This window comes from Epargyreus clarus, unplaced genomic scaffold (assembly GCF_041222505.1).
Source record: "Epargyreus clarus isolate Ecla_fem2 unplaced genomic scaffold, WU_Ecla_fem_2.2 ptg000007l, whole genome shotgun sequence".
Taxonomy (NCBI): domain Eukaryota; kingdom Metazoa; phylum Arthropoda; class Insecta; order Lepidoptera; family Hesperiidae; genus Epargyreus; species Epargyreus clarus.
This window is the reverse complement of record NW_027332215.1, coordinates 24,139,339-24,159,099: the sequence shown is the minus strand read 5'-3', so window position 1 is coordinate 24,159,099 and position 19,761 is coordinate 24,139,339. Positions and strand designations below refer to the sequence as shown.

General features: G+C 35.8%; 1 protein-coding gene across 1 annotated transcript in view; it reads left to right on the top strand.

Annotated features, from left to right (window-relative positions):
- Positions 1 to 19,761, top strand: part of kon (chondroitin sulfate proteoglycan 4-like protein) — a 107,864-nt gene that overhangs the window by 49,439 nt on the left and 38,664 nt on the right. The window contains exon 10 of the mRNA XM_073075217.1: positions 14,908 to 15,105. Coding sequence (XP_072931318.1) covers positions 14,908 to 15,105 — 198 coding nt within the window. The remainder of the gene's footprint in view (positions 1 to 14,907; positions 15,106 to 19,761) is intronic.

The following is a 19,761-nucleotide window of genomic DNA, read 5'->3' as shown; positions in this document are numbered from 1 at the left end:
AGCGTGCTTGAAAAAGCAATGCTTTCCAGAAACCACAAGCTTTCAAGCAAAAAATCTCCTTATCCCTCGTATGTAATATACGCATGATTTCGAGAACAGTCGAATACTTATTTTCCCAGAAGCACGGCCGGATTATTCTCATTAGCTGTTTTCGAAAATAATTAAAGAGGTTTACGAAACTTTTGCACATTTTGAGTATTCATATTGCTGGATTATTATTTATAATCCAGCAATATGAATACTACTGGGGATATTTCCCCAGAGGTTCATTAAAATCATTGTTGATATTTCCATTAACGTATTTATTCAGTTTCATGGCGGAATTTTTGCATTTTATCTATTCTAGATGTCACTTCTGTGCCTAGGATTACAAACAATGCTAGGCTGCAGAATAGAAACAGGCAATGGTTGACAACGTCTATGACGATCACAGATACGACAGAGCAGATAGGGCTCGGAGATCTTCAACGTTGTATTAGTTCTGCGGATTTGGATTCTGGACACTTTGTTAATAGCCTATATGCCTATTACCAAAGAATTATAAATTCTAAATTGTATGTTGGCGCTAGGTTGTTGACTTATTTCTCTCATAAGTGAATTTTAAAGAATAACTTTACTTGCTGAAATGTAGTTATGAAGTTGCTCAATCGTAATAGTACACCTCACATTTGCCAAAATATGAAGTACAAATTATTTGCGTGATTTTTTTTTTATTAGATTAACGGTAAACATTGTATTTTTTTGTCTAAAAAATGAAATCCCGTATCGACTACTTAAATTCATTTACTTTTGTGTCGTCCGCGGTTTTTGAAGTGAAAACTTCTTTAGCGGCGTTGTGCACTTTTTGTAGCGTAGCGAAAAAAATCTAAGTCTATTTGTCATGGGTAAACACTTAAAAAATAATAAACTCGTTGCAGTATCACATTCCGGATCGAAAATTCGTAAGACGGCAGGGCAAACTGCTAAAGTCAATATGTAATCCGGTGTCAGCATATAAAAAATATGTCAATAAGTGTCATTTGCATATTTTATTTATTATATTTTATTATTCAGGTCAGGTTTTAAAAGTATTCACTTCTGCCGGCACTCCCGGAGTGTAATCCGTTGATTTTTTTATTGCTCTAGGATAATATAATGTGACGGCGAATTTTTGTCCACCGCCACCGAAATTGTCGGTTTAGTTTGTTCCAGCTGTCACGAGTGTGACGGCGGTATGTGAACAAGTTCAAACGTGATTTCGGCCCGTCAAAATCACGGGTGCCGGTCTAGCGGTCACGCTGATTTACTCGAAATCTCGGCGGCCGGGATGACGGTGCTCGGGTGACAGACATGCGGTGGAGACGCGGCTATAATAAATGTATATACCGCTACTTCAACGCCGTCATCTCGTTCTCGGTGACGGTCCAGTGACGGCGGTGGACAAACGTTCTAATTGTACAAAATTTATCCAATCGTTTCGATTATCTGATGTTATAAAGATATTTACAAACATATAAGAATACGGGCGAAAAACAACCCTTTTTGATAGTCTGGCAAAAAGGTCTTCGAATATAAATTTGCCGCCCCTAATATCTGTCGCCCTAGGTTTCAGCCTATTCTGCTTATCGATAAATCCACCGCTATACCTTCAGTAATGTTGATTCAGTGCGCAAATTCCGTAATCGATCCGTGATACTTCAGCAACTTGCTGAATACACACCGGTCAGTTTCTGTGCTTTCCCAGCGCGCTAAATTTTAAATCATTATTGAGTACCTATTAGAGCCATTGTCAAAAGGAAACCTCATATCGATGGGAAATTAAATACTGATAAATACTGATAAATTTATTAATTAATACTTAATACTTTCAGCTGAAAACTGAACATATATTTATATACAATTTTCATTGTCAGAGTGGGACACATAAACTAATGGGAGCATCAAATTTGTCGAGCTGTTAAATTTCATTTGTTTTTCGGGAGTTGTAGATTCGCAAACTATTTAACAAAGGTTCATTACAGCCAGCCGGGTCGGACAAGTCCTCTTTTCAATTGGCAGTGAGATCCTGAGTTCCCTCTTTTGTCTAATTACCTCGTAGTTCTAAATTTGTAGCAAGTTATACAGTTGAGAGCAATGTTACATCTAATTTATTGTTCGTCTCATATAATATGGACTGTAAAGTAATAATTAATAAACTTTCCATTTATGTTTTAGAGCAGGTATGCTTTGCACTGCAGCGCAGAGTTTCAGCTTGTCGCGGTGTCGCTTTCACAAAATTTTGTACCAGTGCATTTGGACATAGTTAGCGAAGTACGAATATTATTGTTTAAATCGCTAATTTAAATTTTGTCAAAGAGTAAATTTAGTATTTTAAGACTATGTTCATATTTAGTGCTATTCAAATATAAAATGAGAGCGTGGGATGGTTTTTCATGATAATATATAAAATACAATAGAGCATTGTAAAGCTGCCGCTTAATACCTTTAAAGTTTAATGAAACCCTTGACAGGCACTAGGAAATCTTAGGCATCTACGTAGTAAGATAATAATGCTTTTCGCTTTATTTTGAAGTTTATTATTTTGCCTTGGAAAACTTAAAGGAAAATATATATGAATTACGCAGAAATGTTGAAGGCAGTTTATCTCCCATCTACGACGGCACTTCCTACACGTATTTCGTCTTTTTAGAAGTGTAGCACAACTTTTTTCATTTGAAAGGTATTTTTAAGGTAGACTTATTTTCTACGTATCTTAATTCGCAAATATATTATGTAACGAATAGGCGTGTTGTCCACTTGATGTTACATGATCATTACCGCCCACGCATATCTACGAGTATAACTAACTCAAATTATTAGGTTAGACCTTAGGACTAAGATGGTCGCCTAAGCACTAAGCCTAGCACTTTAACCGAAATACAATTGCTTCACGCTAAAAAAAATTGGTGGTGTCAATTCTTCAGTCCAACCATAAGTGCCTACTGGTTAATTTCAAATAGTTATTGACTTCAGATAGAACTTCCGATCTATGAGAAGTTGATTACGTTGTCCATCGACGGTAACGCCCGCTTATCAGCAGGTGGGCTGCAAACTCGCATGTTCTTTTTTGTTTTTATAATATTGAAGTAGCAAGCGAGCATGCTACACACTTGTATCTAAAAAGAAATGAGGGAGAACCTAATGTCTCCCTTCAAACAAAATAAGGCAGCGTTTATCGAACAGTGCTGCTATTAGGCAGAAATAGGTGTAGAGTGGTCCCGCCGGATTCGAACCACAGAGGGTTCTACAACCCTTAATATTGTTCGCTACTTGTATTAAATAGAAAAATTAAGGTATGTATTCACTTGGTAACGGTAAAACTTTACTACCGTCGGTTATTCATATATCGTTATCACCGACGTAAACTATTTCACAAAAGTTTTTTACACTCCATGGAGTTAGATTGTTCTGTTCCGTGTGGTCACGAGTCACGAGATCTCGGTTTGTCCTATTATCCAACTGTGTCTGAATTTTACTTTCATGCGGGCAGTATATATCTGCTACTCTTTTGCTTTTTAAGCTTTATTCATACTTTGCTTCTATTTATTCTGTTTTATCTCTTTATGTTTATGTATTTCTCTTTATATGTATCATATGTATTTATATTATACTCATTATGCATATAAAAATATATATAAATAAAAATGTCGTTCTATATTTGTTTTTATGAGTTCGAAGCTTAATGTTCGATAAGAAACGCGGACAAGTGCATAATCAAACCTGAGACCAATTGCGGCACTGATACACTGTTATAGGTATTTATACATAGTTGGTATTTGCTTCCTAAATTATGTAATGGAGTACAGATAGTTCTCCGAAGGCTTTTAGCTTAGTTCTCAGGGGTAGCATCTGTGGCCGATCTCAGGTAGGAATCTAATCTTATTTGGCGTTTATTATAATGTTGATGCAGTACCATTGTCGGGTGAACTGTATGCATGTATCGTCTACTGCTTCTATATTATAAGAGATATATACACATAACAATGCGGTCTCCGTTGCATTCGTTAGCAACTTTCGTTATATTTCCTTGATATTTCCAGAATCAATTTACATAAAATAACAAGCAATTACCCGAGACATCGTCCTACGACCTAAGAACTGCTAGGTTAGTAGAATTTTCGTGTATTCACAATGTTGCCCATGTCCTTCTAAAGGCTTTCAACTATTTCCGCAACAAATTTTGTCTCAACAGTTTGTCTGTAGTAGTAGAAATTACAACATTATTGCCAGTGCCATGCACATTTATACTATCACAACGGAAAGAAGGGAATTATGATTTTTTACGTGCCAGAAGCGATCAATTAAGTTTCGATGAGTGATGTTTTTTGACTGCCCGTTATTTTAAATCTGTGATATTCTTTAAAGTATTTTAATCTAGATTAAATACTGAAGGTGATTAAGATATTTTATATCACGGCGTGCGTAAATTGACGTTTTACGCACGCTTCGCGTGCGCAAAACCCCCATTTCCGACCCCGTAATATAAAATTTTATACAACACGCGGACGAAAAATGTTTTTCTGACTCGTGTGATTGCAGTCCTCGCCTGCGGCTCGGCCTGCAAACTCCCACTTGTCAGAAAAAAATTTTTCGTCCTCGTATTGTAATGTACTATATTACGATAAAGATTCATACTGAATTTGAGAAAATAAAACGTAACCTAACCTGAATAATAAAATATAATAAATAAAAATGAAACTGACACCCATTGACATATTTTTTCTATGCTGACATTGGATAACATTTTGACTTTTGCAGTTTGCTTTACCGTCTTACGAATTTTCGGTCAGGCCACGTGTCCTGGCGCCAGTTTAACATTTTTTACCCATCACAAAACTTGCACAACGCCGCTGAAGAAGTTTTCACTTCAAAAATAAAAATATAATATCCTGATATTCGGGAGTTGAAATACGTTACACGCTGATAAAGACACTCGTACCCATAGTAAAGAAAGTGTAGGTTAGCTAAGGCCGCTCGGCGAGATAATTAACTACTTTTGCAGTGATGCATAGGGTTGTCACTTTTATTTTTAATTAAATATTATTTGCGTATTATGACAGCCATAGTATGGCAATGTATTTTGCCGGAGACAGAATATGAGCAAAAAAGCACGTTATATTTTTTTTATTTAAGTAAGAAAAAAACAGGGTTAAAGACAAAGACAGGATAATTAATGTATTTTAACGGTGTGAATTTTCCAAATCCGAATCTATAAGGATTAGCGAAAAATGCTAAAAGGTTTTACGAGGCCGATTCTGATAAAAACTAATATTGCATCATTCGTTTTTAGGGTTCCGTACCCAAAGGGTAAAAAGGTACCGGAAAATAAGTATTTCACTTATTTTTATAAAATAGTAAACGTCAGTGGTACGGTGCTTCCTTGTGCGAGTTTGACTCGTACTTGGCGAATTATTTAAAATATAAGGGAATCGAACGAGTTCATTTTGAAAAAAAAAAATACACACCTTATATTATTCCACTATACGTGTGTCCCTTATACGGATTAAATTCTGGGATTAAATAACAAATTATAGGAAAAGCTTCAATTTCACCCTGTATACAACAGAAATAATATGTCTTAACAACTTTTACAATATTCTAGATTATATATTATTAAACTAAAATGGTCACAAATACTCTGCTAAGACAAAAATATAAAAAAGAAGTTATCCCAACAGTTAATTGATACATGTTACTATAATTATTTATATTAGCAATACTAAGTACTACAATTAACAATATTATCGGAGAAATAGGTTCTATGTTTTTGATATCTCTTTGATATATTTTTATCGTTAAAAAGTGGGTAGTAGATCTTTTTATCCAACACGTGTAACGTAAACAACGTAATACACGTTTCGGAATTGTTTGAAAGTGTATTATTAGAAACCTATTCATTTTTTTTATTATTGTGTTATTTTTATGATGTGTTATTTTTATAATAATAAGTTCTTATTTATAAAGTCACTGGCTGATACGATACTATGACTTAGGATATAAAAGAAAAAGATCGCGGCTTGACGTTCGAGTTGTATTTTGAGCCGGAATAACAAAAGTGAATAGATTAATATTGTCACATATTTTTGCTTCGTAAGGTGGTCACAATTATTTGTTCAACGTTAGGATCAGATATTTTTGCTGCCTATTAATGTCAGATATTTTTGCTGCGTTCTTGCAGGCAGATATTACTGAACTCGTTCTTGGGTCAAATATTTTTGCTAATCTGCCCATAGTCATATATTTATGCTCGAGACTGTACTTTGTTTTGCTTATGTGCAGTTGACCATATAGGTATGTTATACCCATATGAGGTACCTTTGTTATATAACAGGTGCATATCTGCAGATGAAATCATAAGGTGTGTATTAAATTAGCTAAAAAACTTTTGCTATTAAAAGTAATCTTTGTTTCGTTAAATAGAAAGGTTTCGTGTCAAGTTATTTTTTCATTTTACTTTTATGGCGACCATTTCACAATCATCATCGAACCAGCTCAGTGATACATGAATATACCTTGCCGGACGCTGGGTTACGGTTTAAGTAGAGTCGAGTGCAATTGTTTGTTGAAATCATGAAATTTATTTCTATAGATACTTTAAAGTGTAATAAAACATTACGTTCTATTTACCCGACTGCCAAGGAAAAGTTATGTTTTTCGCGCGTATTTTGTATGTTTGTCTTTCTTTATTCGGTCGGATCTAACAAACGGCTAGTTGAATTTCGACAGTATCATTATATTCGTCTCAATGATCAAAGTGTCCTTAGATAGGTGTTAAAAAAAAACATAATGGTGGATTTTTGGCGCGAAATAGTAACACATTTTAAAAAAAAAGTTAACCGAACCTATCGAGTAAGGTATCAAATGAAAGGTAATTAAACGGATTCTCCGTTTAATTTGTATATAAAACATATTTGTATATATATATATATAAAACAGCAAGGTGACTGACTGACTGACTAACTACATTTAGTCATTACTAATTCAATTTTCAGAAATCAACGTACAGCCGAAACCACTGGACCTTAGAGTTATGAAATTTTGCACATAGGTTCACTATATAGCGTTAATAAGTACTAAAAAAGGCCCTTTGAAAATTCTACCCCTAAGAGGGTATAATAGGAGATGGCGTTTTTTTTAAATCCTTCAATTTTAAAGCAACAACTATAATATTTAGTATTCGGTTTTCTGGATAAGAACAAGGACAATTATCCCCTTCTGAAAAATCAACCCCGTAGAGGCTAAAATAGGGGTTAAAAGTTCACTATGAAATTCTGTATCTGGCTTGCTGGATAAAAATAATGAAATTCTACCCTTAACGAGGTAAAATAATGGCGGGAACTTTAATAACTGAAGTAATATATTTTATAGAGAGTGAATGGTGGTTTCTTTTCGCGAAATAGTAACACGTTTAAAAAGTTAACCGAACCTATCGAGTAGGGTATCAAAATAAAGGAAATCAAAAGGAGATTATACATACTACATACAATATATATATACATGTCATATATATATAGAGATGACTGACTAAATGAGTAGTGTTGCTGTGCCAGAGTTCAACGCAAAGGGAAACCGCTGAACTGAAGAGTGCTGGAATTTTACACATAGATTCTTTATATATCGTAAATAAACACTACGAGGATAAAATAGAATAATATTGTATGATCATCTTTTGATTTTGAAGCAGATACCTATTATGAAACTTTGCATTTGCTTTTGGAAATTCTTTCTACTCCACCCTTTTTAGTGCAGTCGGGTTTCTGATTTTTTAATTAAATTACTTGTTTAAGATCTTTAATATGTACAGCACACTTAATGTCGTGGCACTGTAGTAGTATTTTTATTTAATCAAGATTCATAACAGCGGCTAGGACGGTTCTATCCTTTATTGCACTTACCTTTGTATTTTGTATGGCGTCAACTCTTATAAATAAGTTTATTTTTACTATTTTCTACGAGCGGTAAAAACCCGCATGCACGTTTTTGTATTCACAATCCCTAGATTTTCCATAATAAAAATAGAATATGTCAGTTCTTGTTTGGTTCACTTTTTCAATATTAATCCTTACAACGTAGCGGAAAAGGATTTTTACTTTTGTTTACTTTTTGAGAAAATGTTGAACAAGAATAAAAATATAGAAATTCATTTAGTCGCATGTGTGTCACAACTAACCATCGTTCGACCTATTTACTCGTATGGTAAGCTAAGGATTGACTAATACGGGATAAACTTCGCTACGCTGCATCAATATTATTTGTTGAGAGGATTTGTGTTAGATTTTTAAACCACCGGAACAAAGAAGAAAATCTAAATATATATAACTCAAAGGTGACTGACTGACATAGTGATCTATCAACGCACAGCCCAAACCACTGGACGGATCGGGCTGAAATTTGGCATGCAGGTAGATGTTATGACGTAGGCTAAGAAAGGATTTTGATTAGTTCTACCCCCAAGGGGATGAAAATATTACTTCGTAACGCGAGCGAAGCCGCGGGCAAAAGCTCGTATTGTTATATAACGACTGTTGAATCTACTTATGTATTGTTGAACTTACTTACTTAATGAAAGACTTAAAGATTGTCAAAAAATAGGTATGTACGTTGTTACGCAGAGATAGCTTAGTGGTTGAATGCAGGCTTCTCAATCGCCGGTCACCTTTGATTTTAAAGTCAAATGAGCGCCGACTTCAGTATTATGTACTAAAACAAGATTCATTTCAATATTTTTTTATATTGCAGTGACATACTCGTAGAAGTCACTCAGTATTTATTATTTTTTTACTAAGTTTGTAACAACTTTGACAAATGTTTACAAATACTAATTTAGCGAAGCACTTTGTATTTCATTTATTTGACGTCATTACGTAGGTACACTTAGTTATGAGTTAGTTTGTATTTAGTCTTTATCCATTCGTAACTTTTAATTGTATTTAAACTCAGATTTTTATCACCAAGGGAACATTTGATTTCCTTAAGTGATAATTTTGCATTTAGTATTTGTATTCGAAGCTTTACAGTTCTATCTAAACTAACGGGAATGCGATTATTACCTCTGGAAGAAGAAGTGTGGAGTGCCGCTATTGCTCAATTCTCTGTGTATATTATCTGAGTTCCAGCAAATATCTGCTTCATTAATTCTTCGGGATTTCGAACGGTTCTGCCGTGTTATTTACGATATGAAATTGAACTCACTAAGCACCGCAAAGGAGATATGAGTGTTTAACCTGCTTTATAGCTATAGGGGATTTTAATTTCAGTTACAGCTCTTTGTGGGTAAACTGTGAGCAATAGTGTTTGTTTTATACGTCTCGATTTATTATATTTTCTAAGGTCTGCGTTCCGAAAATTACAAAGTGCTTTCTTTTTCCAAATTCCTCATAGCCAGAATTCAAAAATACTCGAGCCAGTGATGACTTATGACGCCAAGATATGGTCCTTCACTGTATACTTTAGAAGCCTCAATCAATAGAAGCCGAAATCTCAGTCGCTCAGCGGGCTACGTAGAGAGCTATGCTTGGAATTATATGCGAAGCTTAGAAAGCTGAAGTGGCAGAAACCATTCTTGCATCAAAACCTATAGGAGTGGCGCTTAGTAGAAGACGTATGTCTGGTATTGGACCTATCCATAATGATGGTTAATTATAGGTATAGTCCTCGTAAAACTGCTAGTCCGCTCTGAATATATAAATGAATCGCGTTGCCATAGCAAATTGTATGACTACACCTGCTCGCAACAACTTTTGAGCGGACTAGCAGTTTGGCGCGGATTATACATACTAGTGATTAGAGAAACTCGGCCTCTCAATCGACGGGTCGGAGTTTAAAATCCCAGGCAACTCTGGCAAAGGTGGTAGAACCCTTATCCGCTACTAGGTTCGAATTAGTTTGTTGCTATACTGTACTATGCAGTTTGCGGAAGACAATCAAATATTATACTAAAAGGTAAACTAAGTATAAATCTGATGAAAAACTATGACTACAGCGTCTCTAGTATTGATAATAATAAGAGAGCCATAATTCCCTCATCTTATAATTATATCATCTTATTATTCCCTCATCTTATATTGTCATGATTTTACTGTTTGGTTTTCCGCAAAACTACTTCTACGTATATTTGTTTATTAATTTCTTAAACATATTTCTTTTACGTCAGCTTACTACTATTAAAATATGGTTGAAGCCTCCGTATTAATTAGTGCTTAAATTACATATTCTTCCGCAGTAAGGTCTACTTGAATATTGTAAATAAGGTCGGATTGATTATTTTATGTAATCATATAACTATGAATTATATTCGACGTTTTATGGATTTTTGGACGTTTGAATTTTTTGTGTTCCTGGTATTTCAAGTCCTTTTTTCCCGTCCCGAGTCAGAATTTCCCGCAGGAATTCCCGACCAGAAATCCTAAACCATACCCAATAGGCAGACAATTGAAATGTCCACAATGCATACCTCTATGACTAATGACGTTTAATGCAAAGGCTAGCGGACCCTCAAGGGATTATTTTATTAAAGCTGGACTGAAATGCTTCTTTTGATGCCCACTAGACTGTGATTCTCTCTCTCCCGACTATTTACTTGCATATATGTTGTAGAGTAAATAGGTTGTCATTTTTACTTTTAGTCGATCTATAAACTAGCGAAATCAAAAAGGCTTTCATTATTTTTATTAGCTTTTCTTCAGAAATGGTGGCTTCGTAAAGTATTTTAAAAAGGTTCATTAAGATTAAGAAAGGCAGCGGCGCTCCAAGTTACCGCTTTTGTCGGCTAAGTCCGACTATCTCTGGGTTTGCACTATTGCACTTTCTACCTTTCAACTACATTTGCGTAATTAATTGTTCAGCTTTATTCTATTTAATTTGTATTCGCTATATAAATGTAACAGGCGTAAACGAGCACGCAGTCCAAAGGATGTTAAGTAGTCCTTGTTGCATATGGACATGGGCAACAAATTGTACATATTATGTATATAGGGTTCCGCCGTAGTCTTCATGAAGCTTTGCTCGTCATGAAGACGTGAGAAGAAAAGGTGCATATATCCGTTTATACAAACATCCTGAGTATTTTTGTAGTTTACACATCAGGAACCAAGCTCTCACTGTAAAGCTAGGATATTTATGTTTATTAGTGTTTTTTAATTTTATAGGTATGGTTAAATAAAAATCTATATTTATATGCTAGAGATAATTTTATATGCATATTCCGTAGGTCTGAGAATCGGCTACTATCTATTTTTCATACTTCTAATTGATAAGGGTTGTTCACCCTTAAAATATTTCGTATTTATATGCTAACACAACGTTTGCCGGGTCAGCATGTAGGTAAATAATAGGTGCTCAGATTAGACTTTACAAAGGTTTACCAAACCTTGCGCCCCTTTGGTTCTCTCTGCGGTGGAGCCAAGCTTCCCGCATCTATAGACTTAATCCGCTATCTGTAAATTCGTACTATTCCGGGCGGCATATATTTTCCATTGTGAATTTCCATTCATAACTTCATTGTAAATTTGTAACGTCTAATAAATGTATTTATCTCAATGTGAAAAGGACTATATATTTCGTTAGATAACGGCGTAAACAGTGCGTCCAATATGAGCGCCAACTTCAGAAATATGTTAGTACCAACATTAATTTCAATTATTTTTTACTTTGTAGTGACATAGAAGTCGGTTGATTAATTTTGTAAAAATTTTTTTGGTACCGAATTATTTGACGGCTTTGTTCATGCATCCCGCGCTCCGCATATGAAGTTTGACGCATAGAGTGACGCCGCAATTATACGTGTTATTTTTGTTTAACGTCGCTACAGGAATATTGTTACAAACTTTTATTTAACCTGCAAAATTTGATCCGCTTCCAGGTACCCGATTGGGCTGAATTTTGCAAAGAGGTGTAGGTCGTATAAAAATACAAAATTTGATATAATGATATGGAGCTGGTCTGATGATCGAGCTGAACGGTGGTCATGAAAATTTATATTTATGTAACGACGCAACCCTATGTTAACATATTAGTTTTGCATAAACATACTTCTTCTTTTTTTCATTCGAGTGGGAAACCTTTGAAAGGTACCCGGTGTCGTGGGAGCGACACAGAGTTATTTGGGATTCTTACCGCACTAAAAACCCTCCCGGTGGCCGTCCCCGGTGCTGCGTAAAGGACTCCGGAACGCAACCGGAGTCCTCTTAGCGTGTTGCCCCGTTGGGCTCCGCCCAAGTGAGCATGCCGCTCTCCACACCGTCTATTGTACACGACGGTATGCGACCACACATACCACCGTCCTTCCCGGGGTCGCTGACCGGGTGGTTTGAGTTCCTACTCTTGCGGCCCGCAACCCCGGAAGCCCCTTTTAGTCGCCTCTTACGACGGGCAGGGGATACCGTAGCCCTATTCTGGTCCCGGAACTACAGCGACAATTAACATACTATCTACCTGTTTACTACCTACCTACGCTTGTGCAAGTTTTATGAGTACCTGATAAGAGTATGTGTGTTTGTATTACCTACTTACTACCGATTTTGTTTGTACGGACTCTAATGAATTGTAATATCATATTACATTTTTGTAAACTTTCTCATGTATTTGAATGTCATTCATTCTTAATAAGAACTAAATATCGGAACCTGAAAAATACTATGATATTTTAATATGTAATGGGCACTCACGATACGCGGTTTTTAATTTGTTTGTTGGCGAAATTTCGACCCGTTCGTATGGATCGTCGTTACGAAATAATGGAAAACCCTTGATAAGTACCAGTGGTAGGTTATTCTATCTACCCTACGTCTACTTTGTTTTACTATCCGTATAAACGGAAGTCTCTAACGGCTCTATAGACAAAATAATGAAAATTCTATGGTACGGAACTGTCCGCATGCGAATTCGACCCGCACTGATTACTTTCTAGGTTCCTTATTACGACACAATAATAACAATATCTTTTTTTTACACACCAAACTTTGCACTATTAACGATTTCCATAAGATAACCCCTGGATTAAACGTTTGAGCTAACTTGAAACCATCGTTTCTATTGAATTTCGGAGGGGGCTTTTGTCTCTATTGCAGAGAGAGACGGTAGAGATCACCTGAGGTTTATGAAATTCTATGCAGTGTTCAGAACCTGAACAAGGAATGCGTTCTTCGGATTATTTCATTTGTCTGCGCTAATATGTTCCTTAATGCCTTATGTATAATATATTAAAGAAAATTCAAATGTTCTAAATATCCTACTTTTATAAAACAAAAAAAAAAACAAAATCCATTATGATCTATTTGTTGAGTTCATAGTAGTTTGTCTTCAAACTGAAAGAAGGCAGAGACTGACCTATATGTTGAATAAAGTGGGCTGGTTCTGAATCTTTGTTGCCTATTATATTTAATCTGTCGCGGAAACTTTTGCATAAAACTTAACGCGAAATTTCACCGGGAGTCGGTTGGAGAAAGAAGGTAAAACTTTATAGTGATTAACAAAAAAGTGCTTCAGAAAACGGTGTTTACCATTTCGGAATCAATAGCTGTAACCATATTTTGAGTAATCAGTACTTAATAGTACCTACGCCTTTTATCGTGGGTATTAGCGTACCTAGTAGGTACAACTTTATAAATGCGAAGGTCGATAGTTTTGTGCAGAAGTTGGCTCATATATCTAAACTAAACAATTGTTATAATACTCTTGATACGTATATGTGGCGACCCGCGTGGCGGAGCGGTCACCTAACCGGTCTGACGCGCAAAGGGTCCCGGGTTCGATCCCCGGCCAGACAGATGTCTAAATGATGAATTTAGATTTCTTTCTTCTGGGTCTGGGTGTTTCGTCCCTGTAGTTCCGGGAGTAGAATAGGACTACGGTATCTCCTGCCTGTCGTAAGAGGCGACTAAAAGGGGGCTTCCGGGGCTGCGGGTGGCAAGAGTGGGAGCTCGAACCGCCCAGCCAGCGACCCCGGGAAGGACGGCGGTATGTGTGGTCGCATACCGTCGTACGCACCAGACGTTGTGGCGAGCGCCAAGCTCACCTGGGCGGAGCCCGACGGGGCAACGCGCTAAGAGGGCTCCGGTTGCGTTCCTTTGGAGATCCCGGAGCCCTCTACGCAGCGCCGAGGTCGGTCACCGGAGGGGGTTTTAGTGCGGTAAGAATCCCACATAACCCTACGTCGTTCCCACGACACCGGGTACCTTTTGAAGGTTTCCCCCACGTAAAAAAAAGGGTCTGGGTGTTTGTGTTATTGTCTGTGTGTGTCCATGGCACCCACGACACAGGGAATCCTAGTGTGGGGCTGTGAGTGTAGAAAGCGTTTCGTAGGCCACCCTCTTACCGCTTAAGCTACTGACTAGTCGTTCAATTCGCGGCCGCTCGGACGTCCAATTTCTTATTTGAGGTTTCGAAGAACGATGCGTGTTTGACTTTATTTTAAAAAACGTATACGCTGCGAAATAGTTGCTGAAAAATTTTTTAGCTATCTATAAATAACAGAAACTGTTTTTGCGCAATACGAAGTCGTTTAAAGTAAAAAATCAAAATAATCTAATACTGAATAAATATTGAATGTATTAAAAAAGTAAGTAAGTATATCTCATAAGTTCACCAAAACCAAGAAAACGCTTAAATTTTAGTGAAATCTTTTAAAGGACTTTTTACTTTTTACCGATAGAGTAATGAAACGAGCTTCGGCTCATATTTAAAAAGTTTCAAAAGAAATAATATTGCGAAGTGATTTCTTTTAATAATATAGAAATCACAAACAAACAAAAGAAGGGCCACTGAGGCCTGGATAGGATTGTCATTGGCGTTTGCATTAGATCGGGCACAGATAGTTACTTTTGAGGATTGCTTAACACAGTTGTTATTGGACGGGATATTTAACGCATCCGTGTATCGTTTTGTCAACAGGTCCACTACGTGCACGACGGCTCCGAGAACTACTCTGATGCGATCGTACTCGAAATGGAACTGATCCCGGAGACGAAGTTCACTCTACCGAGCTATCTGCAAGGTCGCAACACATTCGTCCTGCACGTGAACGTGACGCCTGTCAATGACCCGCCCGTTCTCAGCATGCTACCCGGAAAAGTCCTGCGACTCACGCAGGTAAGTGATCGTAGTGTCTTTAACGTAATGTACATAGATGGAATGTTTACTTTGTTTTTTTTCTCGGCATTTTTCGTTCCATGCAATGATTAAATGGCAGATTTTTGAGTTTGCTCGTGAATGCAGTTGTCTGTCAATTTTTTATGTCAGAGCATTTTTAATTTTCCTAAAAATTAGTAACTTAAAATGTTAAACTATTACAATAGTATCTATTACAAATAATTAATAACTGTTATTTTAATTACAGATCATTACTTTGTAATATTCAATCAGTAAATTTATTGGTAAAATTTAAATAAATCACTGGTGAATAATACCATGCCGTTTGTGTAACGATTGAATTTCACGTGTCCGGGTTAAACGGTGGCTTTTGACACGACAATTCTGGGAACCTGTGAATAATTTTACGCCTAGCTTGATACGTGTTGAATTTTAAAATTATTCATAAATAAAATTACTTATTTAAAATTTTAATTGAACAACAGGTGTTAAATTTGACCGATTGTACTAATTATCAGCTCGATGTTAATCGAGCACAAATGCTTACATGCGTAATAAATATAGTAACTATAGGTATAAATAATATTTGAATGTCTTGAACGAGCGTCTGAACCACAACCATAACAAGTATCTAAGACGCCAAATTGAATAATATAATTCCTGCACTTTAGATGTTCAATTTGCAATACACTGTCTCGCTAATAACCCCACTTATTTGCATTAGTATTCAGTACGATTTAGTAATATAGATTTATATATTTTTTTTAATTTCAGAATATCCGAAGCGCTTCGATTAATTTTAATGAGTTGCTTTTAAGTAGTGCATGTTTAGCTTGTGGAGCAACCGAATGACAAGTAACAAGTGATCGCAAGTGAGTATGAGTATATTGCACCGAGTAATTTTGTGTACTTTAATAGATAACATGAAGCCGCGTAACTGCATAATCCCTGAGTATTACATTCTTTCACTCTTGTTGCAATTGTCTTAACCTCAATGGCATGTTTATGTACTACATTGTTTGATGAATGCATTAAAATCGGCTGCCGTTGACATTTGTCTGAATAAAACTATTTAAATGGATTTGGGGGCGTGCATTAATTACATGAGGCGTTCATATCATCGGGTATAAGCCTAATATCATCTAATCTTACTCTGGGCAGAGGGGATCCCGGCATATGTCAAGTATATTTTTTTCATTATAAACAAAATAAAATTGCGAAGAAATTGTGTTAAATTAAATAAAGCATATTGATCTCAGAGTATAGGGTTTATGCCATATAGACCATAGTCAACCGCGTCGGCCACGTGCGAATTTGTAGACTTTACAGACCCTTCAATCTTTATTTTTCAAAATCTCGGGCGTGCCCATTTCTTCACGATGTTTACCTTCACCTTTTAAGGAAGTGAAATTTTAATTATGTTGCTTGAAAGTTATGTGCAATACGCTAAAAATGAAAGGTCTGGGATTTGAACTACGATCTCTTCGAATAAGAAGCTGAGTTTCTTAACCATTAGGCTGTCACAGATTTATCTCGCATCCCTGAATACTCCATCCATCCACTGCCGGAAGTAGGCCTCCCCTAGAAACGGAAAGCGAGGATCAATTCCATTGCATTCTTTTGGGAAAAAGAAAATAATTGTTTTATACATATTCAGTTATACATTGTATACAAAATGTAAAATATTCGTTTAACAACATAACGAACCAAAAAATACTACACAAAATATTTGTTTTTTTTCAAACGGCCCGTCAAATCTCAGTGCCGATCTAGCGGTCACGCATACGCCGATCTACTCGAAATATCGGTGGCCGGGATGACGGTGCTCGGGTGACGGACGTGCGGTGGACAGGCGGCTATGGTAAATGTATGTACCGCTACTTCGGCGCCGTCATGTCGTTCTCGGTCACGGTGGCGGTGGAGAAACCGCCTAAGACTAAACTGTTAAGAGCCGGTGAAGACGGAAACGGTGAATTTAAATAAACCCTGAAATAAATTCATATTAAGCATATCGAGCCCATACACATTTCTAGTTAAACTTTATACTTATGAATAACCACGACTAACGTGCCTCTTGTTAACTTAAAATTATAACTTCTTGATAGTCTCCTTCTTCTAGGTGTTAATTATACACCAAATTTTACTTCATGTTACCGGTAAAATCTTTTACTGATTCGAACCAGCTGCAATATGCTGGTTTTTCCCAGAATTATAATTTAAAATTTAAAATTTCGAAGTTAAGAAATGCAGCAGGACCGACCCTTTGTTATAGTTTCCCGCCAAGTTCCGTATTCTCCTGAATATGAAGTTTCGCTGACAACGGATCATGTGGCATACGAGCACCCGTGATAGCCTCTCGATAAAAGTGATAAAATCTCGTTAAAATGTACTTCTTTTATCAACACTATGCACTCTAACTTTAACAAGTTATGTTTTCGCCATGACTTGAGACGATGAACTTGTTTAACTTAACACTTTATCAATATTTCGATTACCTTATCATATATTTTATCAAAGTTGTAACAACGCAACTACACATAGAATTCTCTTTATACATAAATAAAGGGGATATTGTTTTTTTCGGATATTGTTTCGCTTCCTGAAAACGCCGAGTGCACTACAAAGTAGTAATAACAAATAATTGATGTTGAGACCTATTTATTTGTGCTATTGCCTTTTGGGTTGAATAAATATTTCGATAAAATTCAGTACGGGGAAATGATTTTACTGGGAATAAAGTTCTGACAACCCCGTGGGTGGTATGTAGGGGTTGCGATCCCCCACTGTTCTCAAAGAAACAATCGCATGGATTTTTTTGCAGGATTCCCTTCAATACCGCGCGTATATGTTTTTAAAGTTTTTTTTTAATAGAATTCCTAAAGTTAAACTAAGTGAAAGTAATAATAATAAAAAACAAATATTATTACTTTTGCGTATCTAATTGACTAACTAATGGCATTCTGCTGGGGTAGTGCTGCTGACATAGACTCTATATTTACTATTCAAAAAAGAGCAATAAGGTCAATATATATATAGTCTGCAATATAGTCAATATAGTCTGCGACGTGGTGAGTCCCTTTTCGTGGTGAGAGAACTGTTTCCCACTATTAACATATTGACGGTACATAGTCAATACATCTATGCAAATATTATGTATATAAGAAAACACACTGATATGTTTGTTGGTTGTGTTATAATTTTAATACTAGAAATAGAAATAAATTCCTAAACATAGATTATGCAAGGTGGCTAGATCTTTCATGGGTAACTGTATTCGCTACTACAAAAAATACCTGACCACATTTTGAATCTCACTGAAAAAAAGTTCTAACATGTCGTTAAACAAACGCTATGTAAAAAAGCGTACTATAAACAAAGTGATTATTTGACTGACACAACGGTGTGGTCTGAAGTAGTTCCAGCTCCACATGTACCATTAGGTTAAGTTTAACATTGTAAAAAACATTTTTTTTAAAAGATGTGTGTTATGGAGTTTCTTTCGCCGCTTCTTCTCCATAACGAAACACCTTGTGAAGTGGTAGTAGTTGTATTGACATTTAAAAAGTGCTCTGTAAAGAAACTATTTTGAATAAAAAAATTTGATTTGATTTAATTACAGTATAACCTCTTTCAAGTCAAGGTCAAAGGAATTTATGACTTCATGACATGTTAAGCACATGGCTTGCGTGTTTGGTGCCAGTATAATTTATTTTTGAAAAAATAAATAGTGACTTTTTAATGCCATATTATTTTTATCTTAAAGATGTTTTGTAATTATATTGATTTATAATAAATAAAAATGCGATCTTTACCTCTGCAACTTGAATTTTTATATATACGAGTATTTCACCTTCCTAATTCAAAATAAAATAAAAATGAATCAAAATGCGCCTTAGTGAAAATTCTCCATAAGTCGAAAACTCAATAACTCAACTTTTTTGTTCTGTCCCTTACAGTTCTACTGTATTTATAACTATGCGTATTTGTTGACATGTACCTATCTAAATAATCGAAAGGGTAGAACCAAAACACAACATTCAAAGTACACGCTACAAATACGTTTTAAATTCATTTTCTATAAAATAAATTGAATGTGTAATAAAAATCTGAAATTGCAATAGCTGTAAGGCAGAGAATTACGCTGGTGTCCGCGGGAATTACGTGGATAGCTTTTAAGACACCTCATTAATAAATGATCACAATGAAACCTGAATATATTATTATTAAATACCTATTTCAGTGGTTTAATTCCGGTGACCTTTCACATTTTAACTACTGCTTTTTAGTTCGGAAGGATTAGTAACTGTGTTTGGGAGCCCCCTAGGCCCAGGGGCCCAGGCGGACCGCTTTTTCCGCTACCTCCCGTCCCCTCTTAGTGCGTTCGAGCCACTATTGCTACATTTTTCGTGATAACATCGTTAATCTATAAGTTTTCGCAATATACATTCCCATCCATATTACATAATGTATGTTGTTGGAAATATATATTATGAAGAATATAAAGATTTTGATGTAGTAATGATTTACGATAAATTTAATGCACAATTTAATAAATAATGAATAAGATACATTTTTTTCAAAAAAATATATTTGACGAGTAAGCATGGGAATGGGACCTTAACTAATTTTATTTATAACAGGGTGAATAAACCGAAA